Here is a 26,627-nt window from a genome sequence, read left to right as displayed (position 1 = left end):
AGTAATAATGGTGTTCTGTCTGTGTTACTGTACCGTATACACTGACTGAGGTCATGGTGTGTTCAACACAGTGAGCAGGTGTTGGAGAGGACATGCAGGAACTGCCCTCCCTGTGTGAGATATCTACCTCTACTTCCCATGCACCTTACACACACACTCACACCTCTTGTTGGCCTAAGATGTCTGGAGCTGAAGGGTCCTGCATAGCTGAGATCAGCTCAACCCAGCCTCCCTCTCCTCTTCCCACAGAGGCAGCCCTACCAAGCCCAAAGACTCCTCTTTTGAATATTCTATATGGAACCAGGAGCTGGGCTCTGAGAGAGTTTCTGAGAGCCTGTCACAGCTGATGAATTGCAGGCTTTGGTTTGGGTGGAGTGGTGTTGGAGGTGTGGGCGCAGGGTGGGAGAGGGAGGTTTGAGCAGAGACAGGAAAAAAGCCTTGGCAAAGGATGAAAACAGTGGGATTTTCCTGGGAGCGTAAATGTAAATCAATGACTGGTGCATTATGACTGTGGGAGTGAGAATACAAGAACATAGATAAATTGAGTGGAGGCGGGAATGTCAATGGACTCATGGCTGACATGGTACAGTCCCCCTAAGACAGGTGCAGGGATGAAGAGAGAGCTGTAGTGTACCACTCCCTAACAAAGACCCAGGGGAGAACCATTCTAAACATCCCCCATTTAAGAGCTGCATAAAGGGTTTAAAAAAGAACACCTTCAGTAGTGATGTCGTTTTTATTTAAGTTATTTAAACCTATGTGAAGCAGTATTCTTGCCAACTTCTGTCACGTTATTAAGGAGGATTGAGAAAGGAACAGGCTTACCCAGAGCCCACAAATCAAATCGGCCTATATCATTTATTTATCCAGTTCATATCATTTCTCAGAAAGCTAAATTGCATGTTCTTGAAATTTCGGAGTTTTCATCTGAAATATGTTTCTTTAGTAGAGCCATCCCAACTCGAATCTTAAATATTTCTGGTCTACTTTGTCCATTGCGTAATGCGGTAGCAAAATAAGTGTATGTTTTACACCGGACTTGTGGATATGGTTATTTAGCTAGTGGACGCCAAAATAACCATCTGGCGTTAGGACCCCGTGGTTGCGCGCAGGGACATTACCCGCTGCACTGTCCGGATGGGCACACTAAACACTCGTTAACAATAAATCGTCTCGTAACCTGAAGTTGAAGGAGTCCCCCTGTCTGAAAGTGACGACCACAACATCAATTTGAAGAAGGGGGAGCACGTGGTTAAGTAAGTCTTATAAATATCCCTCTACAACCGGCCGCATGCTGTTGTGCCACTGGCAACATCAGCTCTGTGGACCGATTTTCAGCAAGAAGGGATGGAGGAACGCGTCAACGGTTTACCATTGTATTAAAAGGAATTATCTTTATACTTCAACGTACTTGCCATACTTTAGATTTTTTTAAATCCCGCACTTTCTCCATTTATATTGACCCAACACATGCGTTATAAAAACTTTTAATAGGTTATATCTCCTCGAGACGACACCTTGCGAGTACCAGAACGGGTTGATTTTTGCACTGTCGTATGTTATTCTGTCAAGAACCGCGATGCAACTGCTCAGCGAAGCCCATCTTGATCTTGAGATAGAGAAATCAAAGACGGACTTGTGCTGAGCGCGGTACTGGCCACAGTTGGAAAGCTCGCAGCGCTCTGATGCGGTGGAGGTGTGCGCTAACCCACAGGCTACACGTCTGTTCTGTACAACTGGAGATAGCGAGCTAGCTGGTTGTAGTTTGTTTTACTTCAAGGTTTTTGTATTAAACTTTCATTGCCATTTGATGGCCACAATTCGGTCTTTTTGTTTGGACAATTGTAACTTTACGCGCGTTTAGTATGCGTTTATTGTGAAGTGATTGGTAATATACATAGCCTACTGCTGCTGTCTGCTCCCCGTATAACGGATTTTACAGATTATTTCCCTTCCATGGTTGTTAAGTGGATTTCCAGGTACATTTTGAAATACTGTGCTGAAACTGGGATCACAAAACTACCACGTTTCCCAATATTTAGGCTACAAGTAGTTAAGTGTGTAGGCCTATATTTAGTGGTAATAAAATCCAATATTTTGGCGTTTTTTCATGTTTATATTGCCTTTCTGTTATATCTAAATTCCCTTTCCAAGGCCGCTTTATCGTTTTTTTGTCAAGATTTCAAGACGCTGCTGTAGTCTACTCTTAAGAGTTCACAATGAACTACTGCGTTTTAAGTCTTCTCCTGACCATGGATTTAGCCACTGTGGCTGTCAGTTTGTCTACATGCAGTACGCTGGACATGGATCAGTTTATGAAAAAGCGCATAGAAGCCATCCGGGGACAGATACTGAGCAAGCTGAAGCTCACGAGCCCCCCGGAGACATACCCCAAACCCGAGGAGGTGTCGCGGGATATCATCGCCATCTATAACAGCACGAGGGACCTGTTGCAGGAGAAAGCCAACGAACGGGCAGCAACGTGTGAGCGCCAACGAAGCGAGGAGGAGTACTATGCAAAAGAGGTTCACAAAATCGACATGCAACCCCCCTACCCCTCTGAGAGTAAGTGTGTGTGCTTGTGTGCGCGTCTGAATTACGTGCCAGAGCGCCTGCGCACATGTGTAATGGTTATGGTTAAACGCCTAATTTTAAAAGGTCCAATAATCGGTAATTACCCACTGGGCGCAGAAGTCAGTTCAATGTATAGTTTTGATCTACATTTGGTTCTTGTCAACTAAAGTGAAATCAACAAAACATGTCACCATGTCATTGGATTTAGGTTAAAAGTTGGATGACTGCAGTTTTCCACTGAGTTTTTGGGTTGAAATGACGTGGAGACGTTTTTGCCCAGTTGGTAGTATTATCTGCAAAGTATTCAAAAATCGCCATTCCCTTTATGTATGTCATCATGTGTGTTTGTGGAAACGATATAAACTATTCCTGGCACTGATGCATCCAGACAGGTAAAACAACGATGATGCGGGCCTGTGCTGCTAGAGCGATCATCGAAAAAAGTTGCCTGACATGAACTTTTCGTGAGAGTAGGGGGATCGATTTCCTTCTAGGCTGACTCCCGGCACCGGCTTGACAATGTGTTATTGCATAGTTATGAGGTAGTAGAAGCAGACGACAATGAAACACTGATCCCCCATCTCACTCTAAAGAAGGAGTACCTTGTATTGCGTATGTGAGTACATTTTTAACTGAACACGAAAGTTTTCCCTAATTTTATGTTAATTCAGCTTGTCCTTGCCTGAGTCTCTCCAGCCTAGAGCTGCTGTGTAGATAGGGACAGGGTGAGCACCAATGGCAAATGACTCATTAACACATAGAGGCCTATGAGTATTTATATCACATTGAAAGAGTGGATGATATCAGTGATAACCTCTTATTCTCAGTGGACGCCTCTGAATTCCTGTTTTCTCTGACTGCTATATAGCACTAAGAGCAGGGCAATCTAATATATTGTCAGAACAGGTTTGAGATATCAAGTTTTATTCCTTTCATCTCTGGAGGCAGAGGGTGATATTGAGAAAATGGTGTGTGTGTGTGTGTTTTGTGTGACCTACACTCCCAAATTGGATTAATAGGGGTCTGGGACTGCTAACCCTGGGCTCCCAGAGTCACTGAAAATTACCTACTTTAAAGTTGTTTTTACCCCCTCACTGCTTTCAAGTACTAAACCACTGTGTTAATAACTACATTTTTACATAGTCATTCATATTTTCAAAGTTATGGTTGTCTAAACACAATAATACTATTAAACACTGCTATTGTGCCATTTATTCTGTAATATATTTTTCTCCTCAAATGTGAGTACACGGCATGGCGGAAAAATTAATTAAGAGATATTTTATATGCCCCAAAGTATATTTTGCATTAAATATTATCCTTGGCCCTGCCTGTTGTATAAATACCCTAAATATGAATAGATCAGGCAATGTGCCAAGCACAGTCAGGAAGGCATTTATAGGGTATAAATAATCCTGAGTCAACATCCAGAGAAAAAAAGACAGATTATTTATTTTATTTTTATCCTTTTTGCTTTTCACTTCTGACACTGCTCCACTCTAGCTCCTGGGAGGAAAGATGACAAAGAGAGAGACGTGAGAGAGGGAGAGGGAGTCAAACCACCAGTTGTTAGTCCCATAGTGCACAGCCAAAGACGATACAGGTGGCTCTTTTTTTAACAGTTGTCTGTGTGTGTGTCATCCAGTGTCAAAGTGTGAATGTCTTTGCCAGCTAATAATGCACACAGACACACAAACACACAAGGATGTCAACCTTATTTGGTAGGGTGCCAGGAAGTCCTCAGAGGCAGCACTGCGGGGCACCACGGCACTAACTCGAACTAAAAGGGGGTGAGGATGGGCTGTGGAGGGGAGGAGTCGGCCGGAGCAGGGGGGAGATGGGGAGGGCGTAGTGGGGGCAGAAAGAGAAGCCTGACATGGCCCACAGTGCACTATTTAAACCAGCAAGCAGGCATTGTACATATAATACTGAATGCTACCCTGGGCTCTGCTCTGCCACTTGCTCCATGGAAAATTCCAGCTGGAGACCCACTGTTGCTGGGCTGTGGAGTGGTCGGTAGTAAGAGAACCTATCCTTCCCTCATCCCAATCTCGTCCTCTCTCTTTCTCATCTCCCCACTAATTTTTGCCCCTCATTGATACTCGTTGGCCCCCAATTAAACTCTTCCCATGTTTGCCTTCTCTCACCCCCCCTTTCCCAATCTCGTATGTGTGTGTGCATTCTGCATGCATTGCCTGTGTGTGCTTGCTGCGCCTTTTTCAATCTTGTCACCTAGGCTATGTCATGGGACAGTCTCTCATGATGCTGCATTAGTCTCGTTCATAATGGACTGTACACGCTGATACAACATTGGCCTGTTAGCATGCCCTCATTGCCCTTATACATAAATGCTTGTTTAGCATAGCCCTGCCTACTCTCTAAGTTATTGTATGTCTCCAGTGTGTTATAGCTCTCCTGTGGACTAGAGGCTTCCAGGAACACAGTGGCCCTTGTGTGTGTGTCTGTCTGTTGGGGGATAGTTTTGCCATTCCCTTTACTGTGGCACATGGTTTGTGTATTACACTATGCTGTCTTTATGATTTGTGTATGTATGTTTAAACTATATGTGTTGCTTTCTTTTATAAAATGGGATTTAGATGATGTCATGTACACAGCATCGTTCAAAGGCAGGGGTTAAGCTAATAGCCTCGTAATTTAGCAGCACATTCATTCTGACTTGTCTTTCATGTGCAAACCTTTATCGACTATGATAATAGTTGGAGAGGAGAAAGCATTATAGCCTAGACTTAGAAAGGTGGCATCGCGAGAGTAGCATCACCTATGCGGTCTTGTCCTTGTGATAAGACAGGAATGCTGGTTGGTTGATATTTAGCAGTGGAGGGCAAAGTGCAAATTGTCATACTTGAGTAAAAGTAAAGATACCTTAATAGAAAATAATTCAATTGAAAGTCACCCAGTAAAATACTACTTGAGTAAAAGGGATTAGGAGGACACATTTCAGTTGAATGCATTCAGTTGTACAACTAACTAGGTATCCCCTTTCCCTAAAAGTATTTGGTTTTAAGTATACTTAAGTATCAAAAGTAAATGTAATTGAAAAATATACCTAACTATCAAAATGAAAGTAAAACTATAAATCATTTAAAATCCCTTATTTTAAGCAAACCAGTCGGCACCATTTTCTTTCCTTTTTTTGTGTGGAATTTACGAATAGCCAGGGGCACACACCAACACTCAGGCATAATTTACAAACAAAGCATTTGTTCTTAGTGAATCCGCCAGATCAGAGGCAGTAGGGAGGATAAATGCGTGCATTTGACCATTTTCCAGTCCTGATAAGCATTCAAAATGTAATGAGTACTTTTGGGTTTCAGGGAAAATGTATGGAGTAAAAAATATATTATTTTCTTTAGGAATGTAGTGAAGTAAAAGTAGTCATATATACCCCCTAAAAAACTTTAAAGTATTTTTTACTTAAGTACTTTACACCACAGAAATAAGTAACAACTTTACAATGCAAACTGTTACAGCTATACTTGAATATAGAACATTCTGCTCATTATATACTGAACAAAAATATAAACACAACATGCAACAATTTCAACGATGTTACTGAATTACAGTAATATGAGTACATATGAGGAAATCAGTCAATTGAAACAAATTCATTAGGTCCTAATCTATGGATTTCACATGACTTGGGCAAGGGCACAGCCACCCACTGGGGAGCCAGGCCCAGCCAATCAGAATTATTAGAGAAAAAGGGCTTTATTACAGACATGAATACTCCTCAGTCGATCCCGCAGGTGAAGAAGCCGGGTGTAGCGGTTCTGGGCTGGCCTGGTTACACTTGGTCTGCGGTTGAGGCCGGTTGGACGTACTGCCAAATACTCTAAAATCACATTGGTTGTGGCTTATGGTAGAGAAATTAACATGACATTCCCTGGAAACAGCTTTGGTGGGCATTCCTGCAGTCAAAACACGAGACATTTGTGTTATTGTGTTGTGTGACAAAAATGTACATTTTAGAGCTGCCTTTTATTGTCCCCAGCACAAGGTGCACCTGTGTAATGATTGTTTAATCAGCTTCTTGATATGTCACAACTGTCAGGTGGAGGGATTACTTTGGCAAAAGAGAAATGCTCACTAACAGGAATGTAAAGACATTTCTGCCAAAAATTTGAGAGAAATGCACTTTTTGTGCGTATGGAACATTTCTAGAATCTTTTATTTCAGCTCATGAAACATGGGACCAACACTTTACATGTTGTATTTATGTTTTTGTTCAATATAGAAGTGCAATCATTCAGATCAGCCTACTACTCCCATGATTTTAGTCATATCACTGGGAGTGTTTGTATAAAACTATGTATAGCATGTCTAAAGCATTTACATTAATGTTAACTTTGGAAATGTACATTGTAGAATAGAAGCGTACATTGTACATAGTGTCGTAAATCGTAAATTGGACTACACTATCTAAACTACACTCAATGCATTAGACATTGATATATTTTACTTGCAGCAAATCACTTGACCTATTTCCAATTTATGAGACGTTGGGCAAACATTTCAGTGTTTTAACAGAAGTCAGCTGTTAAGGAGCTAACACAGTGAGTGGAAAGCATCTACCTGTTGTACCAATGTAAATAGAGACCGCATGTTGTTTCTGCCTTTATCTAGTAATGACAATTCAATGGAGCACTAATTACCTCGCCTTTCGATAACACATTACACTACGAACAGGTTCTGAACATTCAACTTTACATGGTTGAAATAAAAGGCATTATGGCAAGTTTGAATCACTTTAGATTTGGAGTGCTTCGGTGCTGTTTGCTCATAAAGCCTCCTTGTTATACGCTGTAGTTTACTATAGTTAAGTAACACTTTGTTTGTGCTGTAACAGCTCTACTAAGGTAAATTAATTGAACATGAATGTGATAGAACAACGTCCATGTTGCTAATCTCTGACAAGCTATGATGCTGATTAATAAAACCAACTAAATAAAACCAACTAAATAAAACCAATCTAGAACCAACAGGACCCTGAACAGCTTCTACCCCCAAGCCATAAGACTGCTAAATAGTAAGTAAGTTAACCAATAGCTACCCGGACTATCTGCATTGACCCTTTTTCCACCAACTCTTTTGACTCATCACATACGCTTCTGCTACTGTTTTATTATCTATCCTGTTGTCTTTATCCCTACCTACTATTCAGACCCCCTTTTCCCACGTTTTATTAGGTTACAGCCTTATTCTAAAATGTATTGAATATCCCCCCCATCAATCTACACACAATACACCATAATGACGAAGTGAAAACAGGTGATTTTTTTGTTGTTGCAAATATATTAAAAATAAACAGAAATACCTTATTTACGTAAGTATTCAGACCCTTTGCTATGAGACTATTGAGCTCAGGTGCATCCTTGAGATGTTTCTACAACTTGATTGGAGTCCACCTGTGCTAAATTCAATTGAATGGACATGACTTGGAAAGACACACACCTGTCTATTTAAGGTCCCATAGTTGAAAGTGCATGTCAGAGCAAAAACCAAGGCATGAGGCCGAAGGAATTGTCTGTAGAGCTCCGAGACAGGGTTGTGTTGAGGCACAATCCTGCATTTTCTGCTGTATTAAACTTCCCCCAGAACATAGTGGCCTACATCATTCTACAATGGAAGAAGTTTGGAACCAGACTCCCCTAGAGCTGTCCGCCCGGCCAAACTGAGCAATCGGGGGAGAAGGGCTTAGTCAGGGAGGTGACCAAGAACCCGATGGTCACTCTGACAGAGTTCATCTGCTCTGTGGAGATGGGAGAATCTTCCAGAAGGACAGCCATCTCTGCCGCGTTCCACCAATCAGGCCTTTATGGTAGAGTGGCCAGGCGTAAGCCACTCCTCAGTAAAAGGCACATGACAGCCTGACACATGACAGTTTTCCAAAAGCCACCTGAAGGACTCTCAGATCATGAGAAACAAGATTCTCTGGTCTGATGAAACCAAAATAAAACTCTTTGGCCTGAATGCCAAGCATCACGTCTGGGGGGAAACCTGGCACCATACCTACGGTGAAGCATGGTGGTGGCAGCACCCTTCTGTGGAGATGTTTTTCAGCTAAAGGGACTGGGAGACTAGTCAGGATCGAGCGTAAGCTGAACGGAGCAAAATAACAGAGAGATCCTTGATGAAATCCTGCTCCAGAGCACTCAGGACCTCAGACTGGGGCGAAGGTTCACCTTCCAACAGGACAACAACCCTAAGCACACAGCCAAGACAACACAGGAGTGGCTTTGGGACAAGTCTCTGAATGTCCTTGAGTGGCCCAGCCAGAACCCGGACTTGAACCCGATCGAACATCTCTGGAGAGATCTGAGAATAGCTGTGCAGCGATGCTCCCCATCCAACCTGACAGAGCTTGAGAGGATCTGCAGAGAAGAATGTGAGAAACTCCCCAAATACAGGTGTGCCAAGTTTGTAGCATCATACCCAAGAAGACTTGAAAAGGTGCTTCAACAAAGTACTGTTTTGACTGTTTTTGCTCTGTCATTATGAGATATTGTGTGTAGATTGATGAGTGGGGAAAAAAACAATTTAATCCATTTTCAAATAATTCTGTAACGTAAAAAAATGTTGGAATGGCCCGTAAGTAAGCATTTCACTTAGTCTACACCTGTTGTCTGCAAAGCATATGAGAAATACTATTTAATTAGATTTTTATTTGTTACTTTGCTTTTGTGCAGTTCTTTGTTCTTCATAATATAACTCTCCTAAGGTGAGCTAGCTAGCCTAGCACTGTGCAGAGACATTCTTCTGGTGAGAGTTTGCGGAGGGTCACTATAAAAGAAAAGCTCAGTGTGTATGTGTCAAGTGTTTTAGTTACAGAATGACTTCTAATCAGCTTTTTAAACTGTCTGCAGGAAGGATGTGTCACGTGTATTATGGGAAGCAGAGAGTGTCAGACTTACATAGGACTTAAAGACAAGTGCACATTTATGAATAGCACTGCTTGTATTAAGATTTAATGGTGTGTATTGTGTACATGCATGTGTGTGTCCGCCCGTGTTAGTGTTACATGTGTGCTTGCGTGCATCCAAGCATGTGCAATACCAGTCAAAAGTTTGGACACACCTACTCATTCAAAGGTTTGTCTTTATTTGTATCTTCTGTATACCACCCCTACCTTGTCACAACACAACTGATTGGCTCAAACACATTAAGAAGGAAAGAAATTCCATAAATTAAGTTTTCACAAGTCACACCTGTTAATTTAAATACATTCCAGGTGACTATCTCATGAATCTGGTTGAGAGAATGCCAAGAGTGTGTCATCAAGGCAAAGGGTGGCTGGTTTGAAGAGTCTAAAATATAAAATATATTTTGATTTGTTTAACACTTGTTTGGTTACTACATGATTCCATATGTGTTATTTCATAGTGTTGATGTCTTCACTACTATTCTACAATGTAGACAATTGTAAAAATAAAGAATGAGTAGGTGTGTCCAAACTTTTTACTGGTACTGTATGTGCTTGTGTCCTGTGTGTGTGCGTGCAGTATGGAAGGTCCAATGCAGTTGTTTTTATTTCATTATCAAATCATTGTTTGGGTAACAAGATTGGTTTAAATTAAAATGGTCCAAAAGAAACAAAAATAGCTTCTTAGCAAAGAGCAATTTCTCAAGCAAGATTTTCTCTAGGACTGTCTGGGAGTGGTCTGAGTGGGGAGGGTGGAAAACAAGCTGTTATTGACAGAGGTTTGGAACTCTCTTTCTTATTGGTCTATTAACTCATTTAACACCTGGTGATGTCACCAGGTAGGTCAAAACTCCATCCCACCAAAACAGGCTGACATTTCAGGCGGTCTTTTGAACAGCTCTTACACTAAAAGAGCGTTATCGTCATTTGCACTTTTTCACAGTATTATTCCCTCATAGTGCAGAAATACGAAGTACAGGCATATCTAGTTTTTGACTCCATTGGGCCTTTTCTATAATATCAGCATCTTTGTTAGTTTGTGTTTGACTGCTGGTGTTTGTGTGTTCGAATGTGTTAGCTCAGTGTGTTGAGCCTGGTGTGGCTCGACGTGTGTGATGGATTGTGTTTAGTTAGGCAAGAGTGTTCACTTAAACTATCTCCCCTAAACTTCTGTAAATACCATTGGTCTTGTGGCGCATGTGTCCGTATGTGCGTTCGTGCGTGTGTTGCTGCTTCGTGAGGAGAGGGCTGTACATACAAACAGCCAAACAGGAAGACAAACACACTGTGGAGAGCGGGCCCGTTTGAACTATTTGTGGGCGAGACAAAGCCTCACGCTCACGCTGTGTTTGCCACTATTATTAGCTGCATCTGACTTTCACCAAGCTGTTTCAAGGGAGAGTGATTTCCTGCGTTTGGTGCCACTGTACCTCAAGCAATTGCACATCAGTCTTGAAAGGATATTGTCCGAAAGCAACTACTATAGTCAATGTGTTTCCCCTGTATCCCTGTTTCAGGTATATGGCTGTGATACGTAATCCTGTCTATGTTGTTGCTGTGTCATGGAGCTGAGTTCTATCATAATGAAACTGTGTTTGATATGTAATCATAATGCCATGTAGCTTTGGTGTTGTGTGGTTCTTTGACTGAGGTATCTGCAGTAGGTCTTTGTCGGTGTCAGTTTCTCTGCTGTTGTGCACCCTGTTGATGTCTCATTTGTGTTCTTCGAGAGGGAGAAGGAGAGAGAGAGAGGGACAGAGAGCCAGGAGGTATCAGCATCGGCAGCGCTGTGGGATTGTTGTTGAGAATGGGGCTCGATCCTCCGCTAAACTTACGCAAGACCTGGACGCTGCTGCCATTTGAACTGGAGGACAACCGTGGCCAAGCAGCATTGCATAACCGAGGGAAAGATTTTTAAAAAGAAGAAAAAGAACCGGAGAAAGAGTAAGCAAAAGAATAACAACTGTTTCTCCGACTTTTGGTATTGTTTACAACCATGGGACAGGTTCCCGTGTAAGATGATACTCTAACATGAGAGTAATAGAAGGGAGTGAGAGCTAGTGCTGCTGTTAGTGGAGGGCAGTTTAGTGAATGTGTCCTGCGGAGAGGCACGTTTTATGGGACTGTTGAATGTGTGATTGCGGTTTGTAATGTTACGCAATCATCGAGCAGAGGATGGTGTATTGCAGTGTGTGTCATAGTGTTCCGAAGGTTTATGTATTCAGCGATTAATGAGGTGAGGTATTCTCCCACTGAGTTTGGACCAGGCCACTGCTACCCAGCATGCATGCACACCCTCGCTCTCTTGCTCGCCCTCTCTCTCTCTCTCTCTCTCTCTCTCTCTCTCTCTCATACACACACACATTTAAACACAAACACACACACACCACCATAAGGTATCTCTCTCTCCTTCCCTCTTTCTCTATATATCTCTCTTCCACTATCTCTCCTCATCTTTCTCCATCGCTGCTCTGTTATGCTGCTGCCTAGTTTGCTTGTTTTCTGGTTGCCATACAGCAACAGTGGAGAGGGACCATGTGTCTGACTGGTGGCTGAAGCCCAAAAACCCCTCTCATCTGAGTCTCTTTCTCTCTCTCTCTCTCTCTCTCTCTCTCTCTCTCTCTCTCTCTCTCTCTCTCTCTGTGTGTTTCTGTGTATGTGTGTATATACATTTCTGTGTGTGTGTGTTGGTCTGTTGCTGGGAAAGAGGTCTTTGGAGACCGACAGGCCTTCGTGGAAGGGGCTTCAAAGCACCGGGTATTTTTAGTTCCCAGGGATTATGTGCAGAGTTGTTTTCAATTTGCTATTGGCAGGTGAGTGGCTGGGTGGAGGCGTCTGCAGGGAACGAGACAGGCGGGAGCTCTCTTCCGTCTCACATTCCCTCTCTCTCTCTCTCTCTCTCTCTCTCTCTCTCTCTCTCTCTCACTCTCCCCCCACTCTGTCCTCTGTGATCTCCTGTCTGTCTGTCCCTGTTTCCTTCTCGACTTCTCTCTTTATCGCTGTCTCGTTGTTCTCTTATTCCATCTGTCAAGTATGACTTTCTCAGCCAGTCGACTTTACCTCTCCTCTCACCTTTCCTCGACCTCTCCGTGACCTTTTCTTGACAAATATTTCTCTCCGTTGTCATTGCTCATGCCTTTTCTTTTTTCTTTTTCATCCTTAGATGGTCGTCTTGATTCCACATAGGATCTGTCTCTCCCTCTCTCTCCCGCTCACCTTTGCATTCCTCCCTTCTATCTTCGCTCTCTCCTCTCCACGTCTCCTCGTCTCAAATAACGTTTTATTTGTCACATGCTTGGTAAACAGCAGGTGTAGACTAACAGTGAAATGGTTACTCACGGGCCCTCCCCAACAATGCAAAGAGAAAAATATAGAAGAAATAATAACACAAGGAATAAATACACAATGAGTAACAACAACTTGGCTATATACACAGAGCACCAGTACCGAAGGGGTACGAGGTAATTGCGGTAGATACAGTGCATTCGGAAAGTATTTAGACCACTTCCCTTTTTACACATTTTGTTACGTTACTGCCTTATTCTAAAATGGATTAAATCAAACATTTTCCTCATCAATCTATACACAATAGCCCATAATGACAAAGCAAAAAGCAGGTTTTTAGATCATGTTTTAACCAAGCCATGAGGAATTGTTCGTAGAGCTCCAAGACAGGATTGTGTCGAGGCACAAAAATGTCTGCAGTATTGAAGGTCCCCAAGAACAAAGTAGCCTCCATCATTCTTAAATGGAAGAAGTTTGGAACCACCAGGACTCTTCCTAGAGCCACCCAGCCAAACTGAGCAATCGGGGGTGATGGGTCTTGGTCAGGGAGGTGACCAAGAACCCGATGGTCACTCTGACAGAGCTCCATGGTTCCTCTGCGGAAGCCACTCCTCAATAAAAGGTACATTACAGCCCGCTTGGAGTTTGCCAAAAGGCATCTAATGGAATCTCAGACCATGAGAAACAAGAATCTCTGGTCTGATGAAACCAAGATTGAACTCTTTGGCCTGAATCCCAAGCGTCATGTCTAGAGGAAATCTGGCCCTATTCCCAAGGTGAAGTATGGTTGTGGCAGCATCATGCTTTGGGGATGTTTTTCAGTGGCAGGGACTGGGAGACTAGTCATGATCGAGGGAAAGATGGACGGAGCACAGAGAGATCTGTGATGAAAACCTGCTCCTGAGCGCTTAGGACCTCAGACTGGGGTGAAGGTTCACCTTCCAACTGGATAACGACAAGGAGTGGCTTCGGGACAAGTCGCTGAATGTCCTTGAGTGGCCCAGCCAGAGCCCAGCCAGAGCCCAGACTTGAACCTGATCGAACATCTCTGGGGAGACCTAAAAATAGCATTTCAGTGGCGCTCCCCATCCAACCTGACACAGCTTGAGAGGATCTGCAGAGAAAAATGGGAGAAACTCCACAAATACTGGTGTGCAAGGCTTGTAGCGTCATATCCAAGAAGACTCAAGGCTGTAATTGCTGTCAAAGGTGCTTCAACAAAGTACTGAGTAAAGGGTCGGAATACTTATGTACATGTGATATTTCAGTTTTTTCTTTGTAATACATTTTGGGTATTGTGTGTAGATTGATGAGGGGAAAAAAACAATTTAATCAATTTTAGAATAAGGCTGTAACGGAACAACATTTTTTCAAAAAGTCAAGTGGTCTGAATACTTTCTGAATGAACTGTATGTACATATCGGTAGGGGTAAAATGACTAGGCAACAGGATAGATAATGAACAGTAACAGCAGCAGCGTATTTGATGAGTCAAAAGAGTTACTGCAAAGAGGGTCAAATGCAGATACTGCAGATAATGCAGATACTCTATGCTGATTTTTTAATATATTTTTTACAAGGAGCACGTGTGCGCCAAAGTGGAAGAATGTAGGTGGACACAAAGAACTGTTGGAGCACAATGATAAATATTTAAGGCAAATAAATATCAAATTATAGGTCGCACAGAAAAATGTTTGGGCACATATGTGAGTAAATGGTCGCACTGTAAAGTCCTGAGATAGTCCGGGTAGCTATTTGGTTAACTATTTAGTAGTCTTATGGCTACTCCTGGTAAAAGCTATTCAGTGTCCTGTTGGTTCCCGACATGGTGCATCGGTACCACTTGCCGGTCCAGTGTGTGTGTGTGAGAGAGCAGGCTGTCTGTCCATAGAGTAAGCCTGGGGAATCTGAAAGCATGTCTTAAAGAAGTCAGAAATGCTCCAAAGTAGGTCAAATAATTTCCCCTTCGGTCTGTCCCGGTATCTCGGCCCTGCAAACCAATATTTGGTCTCAATTTCCATTTTCAAATGGTGAAAATGACTCTGAGGCAGCAAACAGTTGCATCCAGTAATTTTACAAAGTAATAAATCAGACTTTTGGGAAATTTGAACAAACATTTTGATATTTTCCTGGTAATTCATGGCTTGTAGGACCATTCCAACAATAAAGAAAATGAATGTCTCCTCGTAAAATATATACCACTTAATGTCACATTTTATTAAAGCCACATGTTATGCCATAAAGGTCTCCAAGCAACTCAAATGTTTTAATATTACACAAAACACCCTATAATATCCCCGTGTGTGACTGTGTGTGTGTGACTGTGTTTGCATGCACCATGCCAATTTATCTGCAAAAACACTTGCAGGTGTTGTTATGAAATCCTAATAGCCTGTGCTAGTATCACAGGTTTTTATTGAAACCACAGTTTTTAGCCTGGTCCCAGATCTGCTTGTGCTGTATAGCTAACTTCTGGTTGTTGTCATGCTAAATGTTTGGCATGACAATGATCATTGGCAAGACAGCCCACACAGATCTGGGACCAGGCAAGTTTTCTCCAGAGCAGAACCTTGTGAGTTAGGTATTTTTAACTTTTGTAGGCACTCTTCAGCTGTTTCTCAATGATTTGCACTGTTTATTATCAGGCAGTGAAGGCAGGAAAAATCAAGTTGTCTTCAGTTAAGGAGACGAAAGAGCTTGTTGAATGAGATTTTAACATTGTGTGTAGATCCTAAGTAAAAACTGTGCAGACATTTTTATTGGCTGACCATTAGCAAAAGGAGTCAAAGTCAAGTGCTGCCGGAGCAGTGGGCTCAGCCGAAACCAGCACAGACTAACTCCAAATGAAACAGTTCGGCCTTAAATAGTTTTTTCCTTTCTCGAAGGTCAAATGTTTGCCCACTTCAGGTGTTTCACTGACCTGTGCCAAGCACCATAAAGGTCCTTTCATGTAAAAAAATCAACCTCTCCTTAATGTCGCTCTGTAATGTAGAAGCCAGACACAGTTTGAAACATCACCATTTGACAAACAGTCTGCAATTAAGGGCAGTTTTAGTGTCATTACAGTATAAACTGAGAGAGTTTTGCAACACACACACACACACCACGGTGCACTGTATAAAACCTGCATGTCTGGAGTGCATTAAAAGATAAAGATGATGCTGGCTGCAGTACTGGAACCGCTCTGGGGACAGGAAGCAAGGGGGTGGAGCCAGGGTGCAGGAAGTGTGTGTAGGGTCAGTGACAGTGTGAGGAGTGAAGGACCCTGGGAGGGGTTGCATTGGTTGGCACAGGTCCCTGTGACTCTGCTGTTTAGATAACTGCACAGCAGACATTGAGCAGTTCACAGTCGTCTCGGCTCTGGAGCCGTGGGAAAGATGCATATTTAATGTAATTCCCCCAAGATAAACACTAGTCAACATATTTTCTTTGCATTATTTGAGGTCTGACAACGCTGCAACTTTTTTTTGTTAATTTGACCAGTTGTCATTTTCTGCAAGTAAATGATCTAAATGACAATATTTTGGGGGGGAATTTGGGAGAAATGTTGTCGTAAGTTTATAGAATAAAACAGAAATGTTCATTTTACCCAAACGGATACCTATAAATAGTAAAACCAGAGAAACGGGTCATTTTGCAGTGGTCTCTTCATTTTTTGCAGAGCTGTATATTGTGAGAGGGGGTGGACCCCCGCGACCCCTCTGCTGACGCCAGAGTTTGGGAACCACTTCTCTATAAGACTCTACTTGTGAGGAGAGCATATTAAAGCCCATGATTTTGGAATGAGATGTTCGGTGAACAGGTATATACAGTGCCTTCGGAAAGTATTCAGACCCCTTGACTTTCTCCACATTTTATTAGTTTATAGCCTTATTCTAAAATGTATTGAATTGTTTTTTTCCCCACTCATCAATCTACATACAATACCTCATAATGACAAAGCAAAAACGTTTTTTTTTAGAAGAAAATAAATAAATAATAATATCACATTTACATAAGTATTCAGACCCTTTGCTCAGTACTTGAATCACATTTGGCAGCAAACACAGCCTCGAGTCTTCTTGGGTATGACGCTACAAGCTTGGCACACCTGTATTTGGGAGTTTTTCCCCATTCTTCGCTGCAGATATTCTCAAGCTTTGTCAGGTTGGATGGGGAGCGTTGCTGCACAGCTATTTTCAGGTCTCTCCAGAGATGTTCTATCTGGGTCAAGTCCGGGCTCTGTTTGGCCACTCAAGGACATTCAGAGACTTGTCCCGAAGCCACTCCTGCGTTGTCTTGTCTGGGTGCTTAGGGTCGTTGTCCTGTTGGAAGGTGAATCTTTGTCTGAGGTCCTGAGCACTCTGGAGAAGGTTTTCATCAAGGATCGCTCTGTACTTTGCGTCGGTATCTTTGCCTCAATCCGAACTAGTCTCCCAGTCGTTGACGCTGAAAAACACCCCTACAGCATGATGCCTCCACCATCATGCTTCACCGTAGGAAGGTTTCCTCCAGACGTGACGCTTGGAATTCAGGACCAAGAGTTGAATCTTGGTTTCATCAGACCATATAAACTTGATTCTCATGGTTTGAGAGTCTATACGGTGCCTTTTGGCAAACTCCAAGTGGGCTGTCATGTACCATTTACTGAGGAGTGGTTTCCGTCTGGCCACTCTACCATAAAGGCCTAATTGGTGGAGTGCTACAGAGATGGTTGTCCTTCTGGAAGGTTCTCCCATCTCCACAGAGGAACTCTAGAGCTCTGTCAGAGTGGCCATCGGGTTCTTTGTCACCTCCCTGACCAAGGTCCTTCTCCCCCGATTGCTCAGTTTGGCCAGGTGGCTCTAGGAAGGGTCTTGGTGGTTCCAAACTTCTTCCATTTAAGAATGATGGAGGCCACTGTGTTTTTGGGGACCTTCAATGCTGCAGACATTTTTTGGTACCCTTCCCCAGATCTGTGCCTCGACACAATCCTGTCTCGGAGCTCTACGGACAATTCCTTCTACAGACAAATCCTGTTTTCGCTTTGTCATTATGGGCTATTGTGTGTAGATTGCTGATGATTTGTTATTTATTTAATCCATTTTAGAATAATGCCAAACATAACAAAATGAGGGGGAAAGTCAAAGGGTCTGAATATTTTCCGGCACTGTATGTTTCCGAAGGTTGTTATGAATAAATGTTATAAGCTGATGTTTGAAGTATCCCAGGACAGGTTTCTTCCTTCCCGCGCAGGAAGAAAATCATGGTGTGTTATTATGAAACAGTGTGATCCCTGAAAGATAAGCCCAGTTTTTTTCCTCCCTCGGTTGCTTGAATGTGACTTGCCACATAACTGATTTGCCCGATTGAAAAATGTGATAAGAAGTAGAACTATGTACTTGTTGTTTATTTTTGAAAAGTCCATGACAATCATTGCTTGCCTTCTGAATATACATGGGGGCAGGATAGTATTTTTTTCTCCCAGCAGCACATGCCCGACTATTTTGTCATTGGCCTGTAATGTCATGGAAGTGATGAGTAATGAAGGGAATGATTAGAGGGATCAGGGGGGCTGTCTACTCACAGTGTGTGACAGCACTCATGTGACATCACATGGGAGGAAAGGGGGTAGAAGGGAGGCCTTGGTCTGCTTAATGAAAGTATAGTGCAGCCCCTCTACCCAACCCCCTCACCCCCTCCCAATGAGCCTGCGCTTGGTGTGTTCCGTTCCGTGTGTGACATCACCACTGCCTCCTCGCGTCTCAATTCCCTGAATGAGCCCGGGTGCAGTGCACACAGACGGACCACAGCGGCGCCAGTTGTGGTGGATCATTTTGGTGTCATGTTCGTATAAATCAGTGTTACCGTGGTCTGACTCGGCTTGAGGGACGATGTATTACTGTATTGTGTGTGTCTGCTTGACTGTTTATGTTTTGTTGAGTAAAATGACCTATTGTGCAGTAGTTGTGTGTGTGAGAGAGCATTCCATGTGTATATAACGGATATACAGTAGCTTTGTGTGTGTGTGTGTGTGTGTGCTTGCGTGTGTTTGGTTTAGTTTATTACGATCCCCATTAGCTACTGTACATGCAGCAGCTACTCTTCCTGGGGTCCACATAAAACGTACAAATACATAACGAAGTACAGAACAGTTATGGACAAGATACATTCAATTATACTTTTTTTATTAAATAAGAGTTATATAGGAAAGACAGGTGGAGACAACAAAAAATACTATTTACACACAATTCATATATACATATTCATATTCTTATATACAGTACAGTTAAATGACATCTTTAGAAAGAGGAGTCGCTGTGGTGCACAGTGCATTTTTTAATCCGTTTTTAAAGCTAAACTTGCGTTTTGCTTAAGTAACATCTGGTGGAAGAGCATTCCACGATGACATGGCTCTATACATAACTGAGCAATGCATTAAATCTGTTTTTGGTTTCGGTACCATGAAGAAACACGTTGTGGCGTGTCTGGTGGGGTATGTATGTCTGTTTGAAGTGTATGCAAATAGATTGTATGTGTGCGAATGGATATCCAGACCTGTGCATTAGGCGAGTGTGTGTTCATTGTGGTTAGTCCAGCTGCACTATTTCCTGTGCCCTCGGTCAATGCGGCCAGTGTTGTGTTTAAGCACAGCGGCCTCATTCATGAGGCAGCGCTGCTGTGTAGAAGTTACACACGGCCTTATGCTGGCCCATTGGGACTTGGAAGTGTGACTTTCTCTGTTGACGGATGGGAAGGAAGCGAGCAAGAGCGTAGTTAGTCTTGGCTCATCTGACTCTCTGGTCACACAGAGAAGGGTTAGTGTTGGCGCGCCCAGACCATTGGTCACTGGCGCAACACACAAGAGCAGGAGAAAAAAGATTGATAGACTGATTAAAAAAAAAGACAGGAACTGCTCTGAAACATGACGCTGGGACGGGTATTTGGTAGGTGCCTGTGAGAGACCTGAGTGGGTATCTCACTGAGAAGGTCAAAGGTCACATTAGACACAGTCACCTCACCCATGCTCTCTCTGACACAAGAGCATTGTCACAGCTTTGTGTTTAACACGCATACAAACCGCACACACACGCAAGCTATTATAATTCAACTAATTTATCTCAACGTTGAGTAAAATAAATGGTATTTTGTCTGTAGTTGTCCATTTAGGTCTGGCTCCAAGTACAACTAACTGCTTAGCAGTTTCTCTCCCCCTTCTCTCCCTCCTGTCTTGATGGTCGTTGCGGTTGTATACTCTCTTTAAACAATCCATGGTGGCTGGCTAATCCTGGGCTTCTGCCTAACGCTGCAGCCATCAATTTAAGGCTCCGGGCCTCCTAATACACCGTGGTGTAGGGAACTGTCAAACACACACCACCGCACACATGGTTCCCAGCATTACGTGTGTTGCTTTGCTTTGTGCGCCCAAGCACGGCTGTCAGGCGCACCACTACACACAGGGTTGTCAATGTGAAGTGTGTCACCCGGTTCCACTGTATAAGCTTCTGTCAAACACACGCTTCCACCACACATGGTTTTGAGTTGTGTGTGAGTGTTACAGTACTACTGTGCAGATGCCGTATCAGATAGTTACACAGAGCTACACACATGTTCGGGAGTATTCAGTGAATGTTACCATAGTACCGGGTTCCTATAGGAACCATATGAACTGCAGCATTACCCCCAAGTGACCCTTTCGAGAGACAGGGAGATGTGTGTGCCGTAACATTGCAAGAGAGCGAATGGCATCAATTCTAATCTGGCGTGTGAGCCATTTTGATAACTGCTGTGGTTTCTCATAGAGGAACTGTGATAATTTGACCGTTCTTTGAAGTAGCAAAGATTAGAGTGGATGTCATTTTGCCTTTTTATGACCTCTCAGCTGAACATAGTGAGTGAATAAACTGGGGAAGAGTAAAAAGTAGGGAGGAATTTCCACCCTGTCAGCCATTACATTTGGATTGGTCTTGTCTTTACACAAACACAATCGTCAGTCGTGTTGCTAAACTCTGTCCTCCTTCCTGTGTTTCAGATGTCATCTCTCCCACGCACTACAACCCGTACTACAGACGGCTCACCTTCGACGTGACCTCCATGGAGAAGAATGCCTCTAACCTGGTCAAGGCTGAGCTACGCGTCTTCCGCCTCCAGAACACCAAGGCCCGCGTGTCTGAACAGAGGATTGAGCTGTACCAGGTAAACCTCCCTTCTGTCCTCATCTCTAACCAGGTTTCCATCCATCTAATTTATTTCTTTATTTTATTCAAAAGAAAATGTTAACCCCCTTTTCTCTCTTCAATTTCGATCTTGTCTCATCGCTGCAAGTCCCCAACGGGCTCGGGAGGCAAAGGTCCAGTCATGTGTCCTCCGAAACGTCACCCGCCAAACCACACTTCTTAACACCCTCCCTCTTAACCTGGAAACCATACGCACCAATGAGTCGGAGGAAACTCTGTTTAACTGACATCTGAAGTCAGCCTGCAGGCGCCCGGCCAGCCACAAGCAGTCGCTAGAGCGCAATGAGCCAAGTAAAGGGTCCCCCCCCCCCCCGGCCAAACCCTCCCTTAACCCGGACGACGCTGTGCGTCGCCTTATGGGACTCCCGATCACGGCCGGTTGTGATACAGCCTGGGTTCGAACCTAAGTCTGTAGTGACGCTACTCCAACCTTTTTATGCTTTTAGGGAAGTACTGTACATGTTGGATAAAAAATGTACCGACAACCCTGATGGAAACAGAACATTTGTCGGTAAACTTACCAAATATAGACTAAACAAAGTACACTAGACAAGTTGGCATCTTTTTGTGTCAGTATAATTAATTATGCGAGAAATGTCGGTGGAAACGCTTTTATTCACCAATATTGATATAATAACCATCATATCGAAGTAAACTTGGAGTCAGGCGGTGACATGTTGTGTGGTACTCCCACTACGACTTGTCCCGGAAAGCATGCAGTTTATTAGGTTACAGATGAAATAAATGAAGATGAACTTCACAGGTTGGCGAAGGTGCAATGTGATGACCTTAATATGCTCCTTTCCAATAAATATCGAGGGTCTTATTTTGGTGACATGATCATCGATGCTTGGCGTTTGACAAATAAACATAATCTTGCTCTTTTGTCCATAATAATCTCATCGTGTAGGCTATATGCCTAACCGCAGTGTATCTGCGAGCTGTTGGCTAGAGCGCATGTGTCAATACCAGAGTGGGCACACTCGCTATGTAACGCAACATCTTTTGTGAGAAAACCATCAGTAGAGTTGAAAATGCATTTATTCGGTACTATGTGCACTATGACATCACGCACAGCTTTTTATCCACAACAAGTCCATTCTATGGAAACACATCTCTGGTGGGAAAATGTGCATGTTGTTTTTATGCAGATTTTAGAATATTTGCATGAAAATCTTTAGCCAATTGGATGAAAACCTAGTTGATGAACCACTCTGAGCTGCATCTAGTGTCATTTCCACTTAAGGACAAAACAGACCGTGCTAGCGAATGGTTAAAAGCAGTGAGTGGCCATCTTATCACCCCTGACCACAGAACAACAGCTGTCATTTTCTGTTAATTTCCGGATGTTTCTACATGTTCAATCGCCACCGTTCATCGACACTCAGCAGGTGATTTACTGTGCACAGCTGATGTACGTTATGGTGTGTATTTTCCTTTATTCTTTACTCAACCACTCCATACTATATACATACAGTGTCTCTATTAGCACAGTTAACATAGCATGAATAACAATATGGTGGTATTCCACGTAGATACTATTCTTTGTTTCAATCCCCCAAGTTTTACCACTTCACACCAGTACATAATGCTTACCACTAAATGACTGTATGCCGTACTTGCACGTACATGCCTGCACACACACACACATTATGAAGCTCAGCGTGGGCCTGTTAGAAATGTGTGAGTCAGTAGTGTCGGGAGCCGGGCGGCTCTTGGATCAGTCCAGCGTTATTTGTGCGTCGACAGAGAGGAGTGTGGAATGCAGAGCGGTGATTTAGACCCCGGTGCTGAGTCTCCAAAGGGATGCTCTACCGGCCCAGCCAGCCCAGCGTCTCCTGCCTCCACACGGTGTAGGACCGTCGGCACCAGCCCATTCCCAGGCCGTAGTGGTGTTTATGTCCAGTCAGCGGAATGGCCTAAACACAGCTCAACATGAAGGATTTTCTCACGCGAAGACAGGCGGTTGAAAGCGTGTTTGGGAGGACGGATGGAGCCCGTACAACCAGGGAGAGTTTCTCCAAGGAGATCAACTGACAACCTTCAGTAATACATTCAAGTCGTGCTGTACATGAAGTGGACACCCAAAACCTTACGCCGACGTGTGTAGTTCCACACACATTCAGATACAGAGTGAAATTGAGCCTATCACCATAATTATGTATTTTTCAGAGATACAGTGATACTATACATTAACTACTAGGAAGGTTCTCTCTTTGCCATGACTGTGGAGGAGTGATTGGGCCCTGAGATGGTTCACTCGCCAGGGCCTAGTGAAGACTAACCAGGGCCTAGAGGAAAGATAGCTAGGGCCTAGATATGTTGAAGTAAGTGACCATCCAGGTCGATGGGCCCCCCATGTCTGTCTCTCATCTCAAGGGTTTGTAAGCAATTGGCCACAGTCTCTGTAGGCTTACTTTTCAGAGATTTTGACTGGTCTCAACTTCATTTTTCTCTCGCTCTGCCTCTCTCTCTCTCTCTCCCTCCCTCTCTCGCTTCTCTCGTCAGGCTTCCCTGTAGCAGCAGTAGATCTCAGTGGTGTAGCAGACAGTGGTGGAGTAGAGGAGCAGTGTTTTTCACATTAAGGAGAGCATGGCCAACAAAAATACATGGTTATGAAGGACAGCAGAATAACAACGCTCTGTCCGGCATCTGTTTCCGGCCCAGCTCGGCTCCTCCTAGACCTGCTCAATCGATCAGGGAGAGAGCAGTCTGGGAGACAGAGGGGACCAACCAGGAGTGGCTTCTGGGACTTACAAGAATTTCCCTCCAGGTTGTTCTCATACATAGGACTTGTGTTGTGCGCTTGATGTGTTTCCACAGATTTTAAGTCACAAGGACCTGGCTTCCCCGACGCAGCGCTACATCGACAGCAAGGTGGTGCGCACGCGCATGGAGGGGGAGTGGCTGTCTTTTGATGTGACAGAGGCAGTCAGTGAATGGTTGCTTCACAGAGGTAGGACACAGAGGTTTTGACCTCCTATACTACAGCTGAATCACTGATCAGACAGTACATGGTGCTGAAATCTCATTGGCCTGTTGTATAGAACAATCCTGTCTATTTTTCCCCCCAGACAGAAACAGTGGATTCAAGATCAGCTTGCACTGTCCGTGCTGCACGTTTGTTCCCTCAAACAACTACATCATCCCCAATAAGAGTGAGGAGCTGGAAACCCGCTTTGCAGGTATGTATTGGACAGTATATGTGTGTTACTCTACAGGTATACAGATGCTATCTTAATTTGACTAGTTTCTCACAGCAAGAAAAGAATCCTGCAGCAACAGGAAATGTGAATTATTATGGACAGTTTTGAAGGGGTTGATACATTTTTCATTTGGGAAAATCAAGTCTGACATTTTTAAGTGGAAATTACAAACTTTAGAAGCCTTTTTTAACACTACAGTAAAATTATCTGCGACAACAGAGTGATCAAATAAAGATATCTGTATATTGATAAATAAGTACATTGTATTTTACTTTTATTCATATGTAGATAACTGACATGAATAGTTATGCAACAATGTGTTTGGCAAGTGTAAATAAGAAGTGTAGTAAGTAGCAGATATGTAGTTTGTGTGATTCACTGGTACAGATCATTTTGGTTGCATCCCAAGTGGCACACAAGTCACTATATAGTGCACTTCTTTTGACCAGAGCCCTATGGGTCCTACACAGATGTTATATCTTAATTTGATCACTCTGTTGTCACAGAGAATATTCCTGTACAGCAGGAAATGCAAATTGTAGTGTATTCAAGTTTTTTTTTTAAATGTGTCATTTCCACTTTAAAATGTCACACTTGATTTCCCCTAACTTGATTTGACATTGTATGAACATGATGAATATTGATGATATGTATGTGTGTGATTGACAGGTATAGATGACAGCTTCCACCACAGCGGAGACCTGAAGGTGTATAGGAAGCGGCGCCACAGCGCCCAGGCTCCACACCTGCTCATGATGCTGCTGCCCTCCTACCGCCTGGAGTCCCAGCACAAGAGCCACCGCTCCAAACGAGCCCTGGACGCTGCCTTCTGCTCCAGGTACTGACCCATACTGATCCCCACTGATCCTCACATGACCCCGACACCACTCTGCTGTCGGGAACTCAACACACACACACAAGCATGTGCGCATACACACACACATACACACACACCTAATAGATACTTTACATACCTAGTAAATAGTTACCTTCTCTGTCAGCAGCTCACCCTCTCAGTGACACACACACACTTGGCAATTGCTCTTATCGCAGAACTCTCTCTGCTCACAGCTATGCATGTATTCACTCTCTTACACACACCCACACACACACACACACACACACACACACACACACACACCCACACACACATACAAACACACACACACTTGTGGCTCCCACAGAACCGTATCCATCCCTCACTCCTAACTCTCTCTGTCTTCCTACACACAGAAATGTTCAGGATAACTGCTGCTTGCGGTCGCTCTACATCGACTTCAAGAAGGATCTGGGCTGGCGGTGGATCCACGAGCCCAAGGGTTACAACGCTAACTTCTGCGCCGGGGCCTGTCCTTATCTATGGAGCGCTGACACCCAGCATTCCAAGGTGAGAAGTCAAGGGTCAAAAGTTAAATAATCCACAGTTTAGAGCCAGCAGAGGTCAGAGTGGTAGTGTAGAGCAGTGGTGAGAGTAGCAGTGTGGCGTAGCGATCATTGTGGCAGTGGAGTTATTCTGTAGATCGTCTCATTCCTCTTTTTTGTTTTTTCATAGTTTCAAGCAGCACTGGTCAAAGACCATTGCCTTTGTCAACATCAAGTCTCATACTTGATCTCTGTGTGTGATTCTTCGCTTCAGGTGCTAGGTCTGTACAACACCATCAACCCGGAGGCGTCAGCATCGCCCTGCTGTGTGTCTCAGGATCTGGAACCTCTCACCATCCTCTATTACATCGGCAAGACCCCCAAGATAGAGCAGCTCTCCAACATGATCGTCAAGTCCTGCAAGTGCAGCTAGGAACTGTTACAAGGCAACACACATTCATACACACACATTCAGTCACACACATTCATACACACGTGCATATTCAGTCAGTCACACACACACACACACACACACACACACACACACACACACACACACACACACACACACTTGGATAAACACACATTCAGTCACACACACATGCGTACACACACGTGTATGCACCCACCCACCCACACCTACACACACATGTACACACACACACACACACACACACACACATAAATACACATACTGTACATATACACACATTCTTCCACAAACACATACTGTACACACAGTCAGTCACACGATCAGTCTCCTGCACTATTGTAAAGACATATTTGATCTCCTACAAGCACAAATGGAAAAGGTGCTGAGCAGATCTAGGTACAGAAAACATGTCTCCTGAAACAACCATACACACACACACACACACACACATACACACACACACACACGTGCGCACACACACACACAGCTGTGGCTTTTGTACAGGCGTGCCTGTGTTTTTGTGTTTAGAAAGGCCCTGTTAACATGCCTCACCTCACACACTTGTCACACAAAGACGCAAGAGTACGGCAAACACTGGAAAAAAGTATACGTGTCTATATGTGAAATAATACG

At 43.6% G+C, this 26,627-nt stretch overlaps 1 protein-coding gene across 1 annotated transcript; it reads left to right on the top strand.

Moving 5' to 3' along the window:
* The first annotated feature begins 1,262 nt into the window (after window positions 1-1,262).
* On the top strand, window positions 1,263-26,127 carry LOC115141421 (transforming growth factor beta-2 proprotein-like). The gene is made up of 7 exons (XM_029680258.2): window positions 1,263-2,565; window positions 20,789-20,952; window positions 23,817-23,949; window positions 24,068-24,178; window positions 24,869-25,037; window positions 25,433-25,586; window positions 25,836-26,127. Exons 1-7 carry the CDS (start codon window positions 2,220-2,222, stop codon window positions 25,992-25,994), a joined length of 1,236 nt encoding a protein of 411 aa, XP_029536118.1. The 5' UTR covers window positions 1,263-2,219; the 3' UTR covers window positions 25,995-26,127.
* The last annotated feature ends 500 nt before the right edge of the window (window positions 26,128-26,627 follow it).

Source organism: Oncorhynchus nerka, linkage group LG14 (assembly GCF_034236695.1).
Source record: "Oncorhynchus nerka isolate Pitt River linkage group LG14, Oner_Uvic_2.0, whole genome shotgun sequence".
In the NCBI taxonomy this organism is placed as follows: Eukaryota; Metazoa; Chordata; class Actinopteri; order Salmoniformes; family Salmonidae; genus Oncorhynchus; species Oncorhynchus nerka.
Note: the sequence above shows the minus strand (reverse complement) of the source record. Positions and strands in the feature narration are given on the sequence as shown.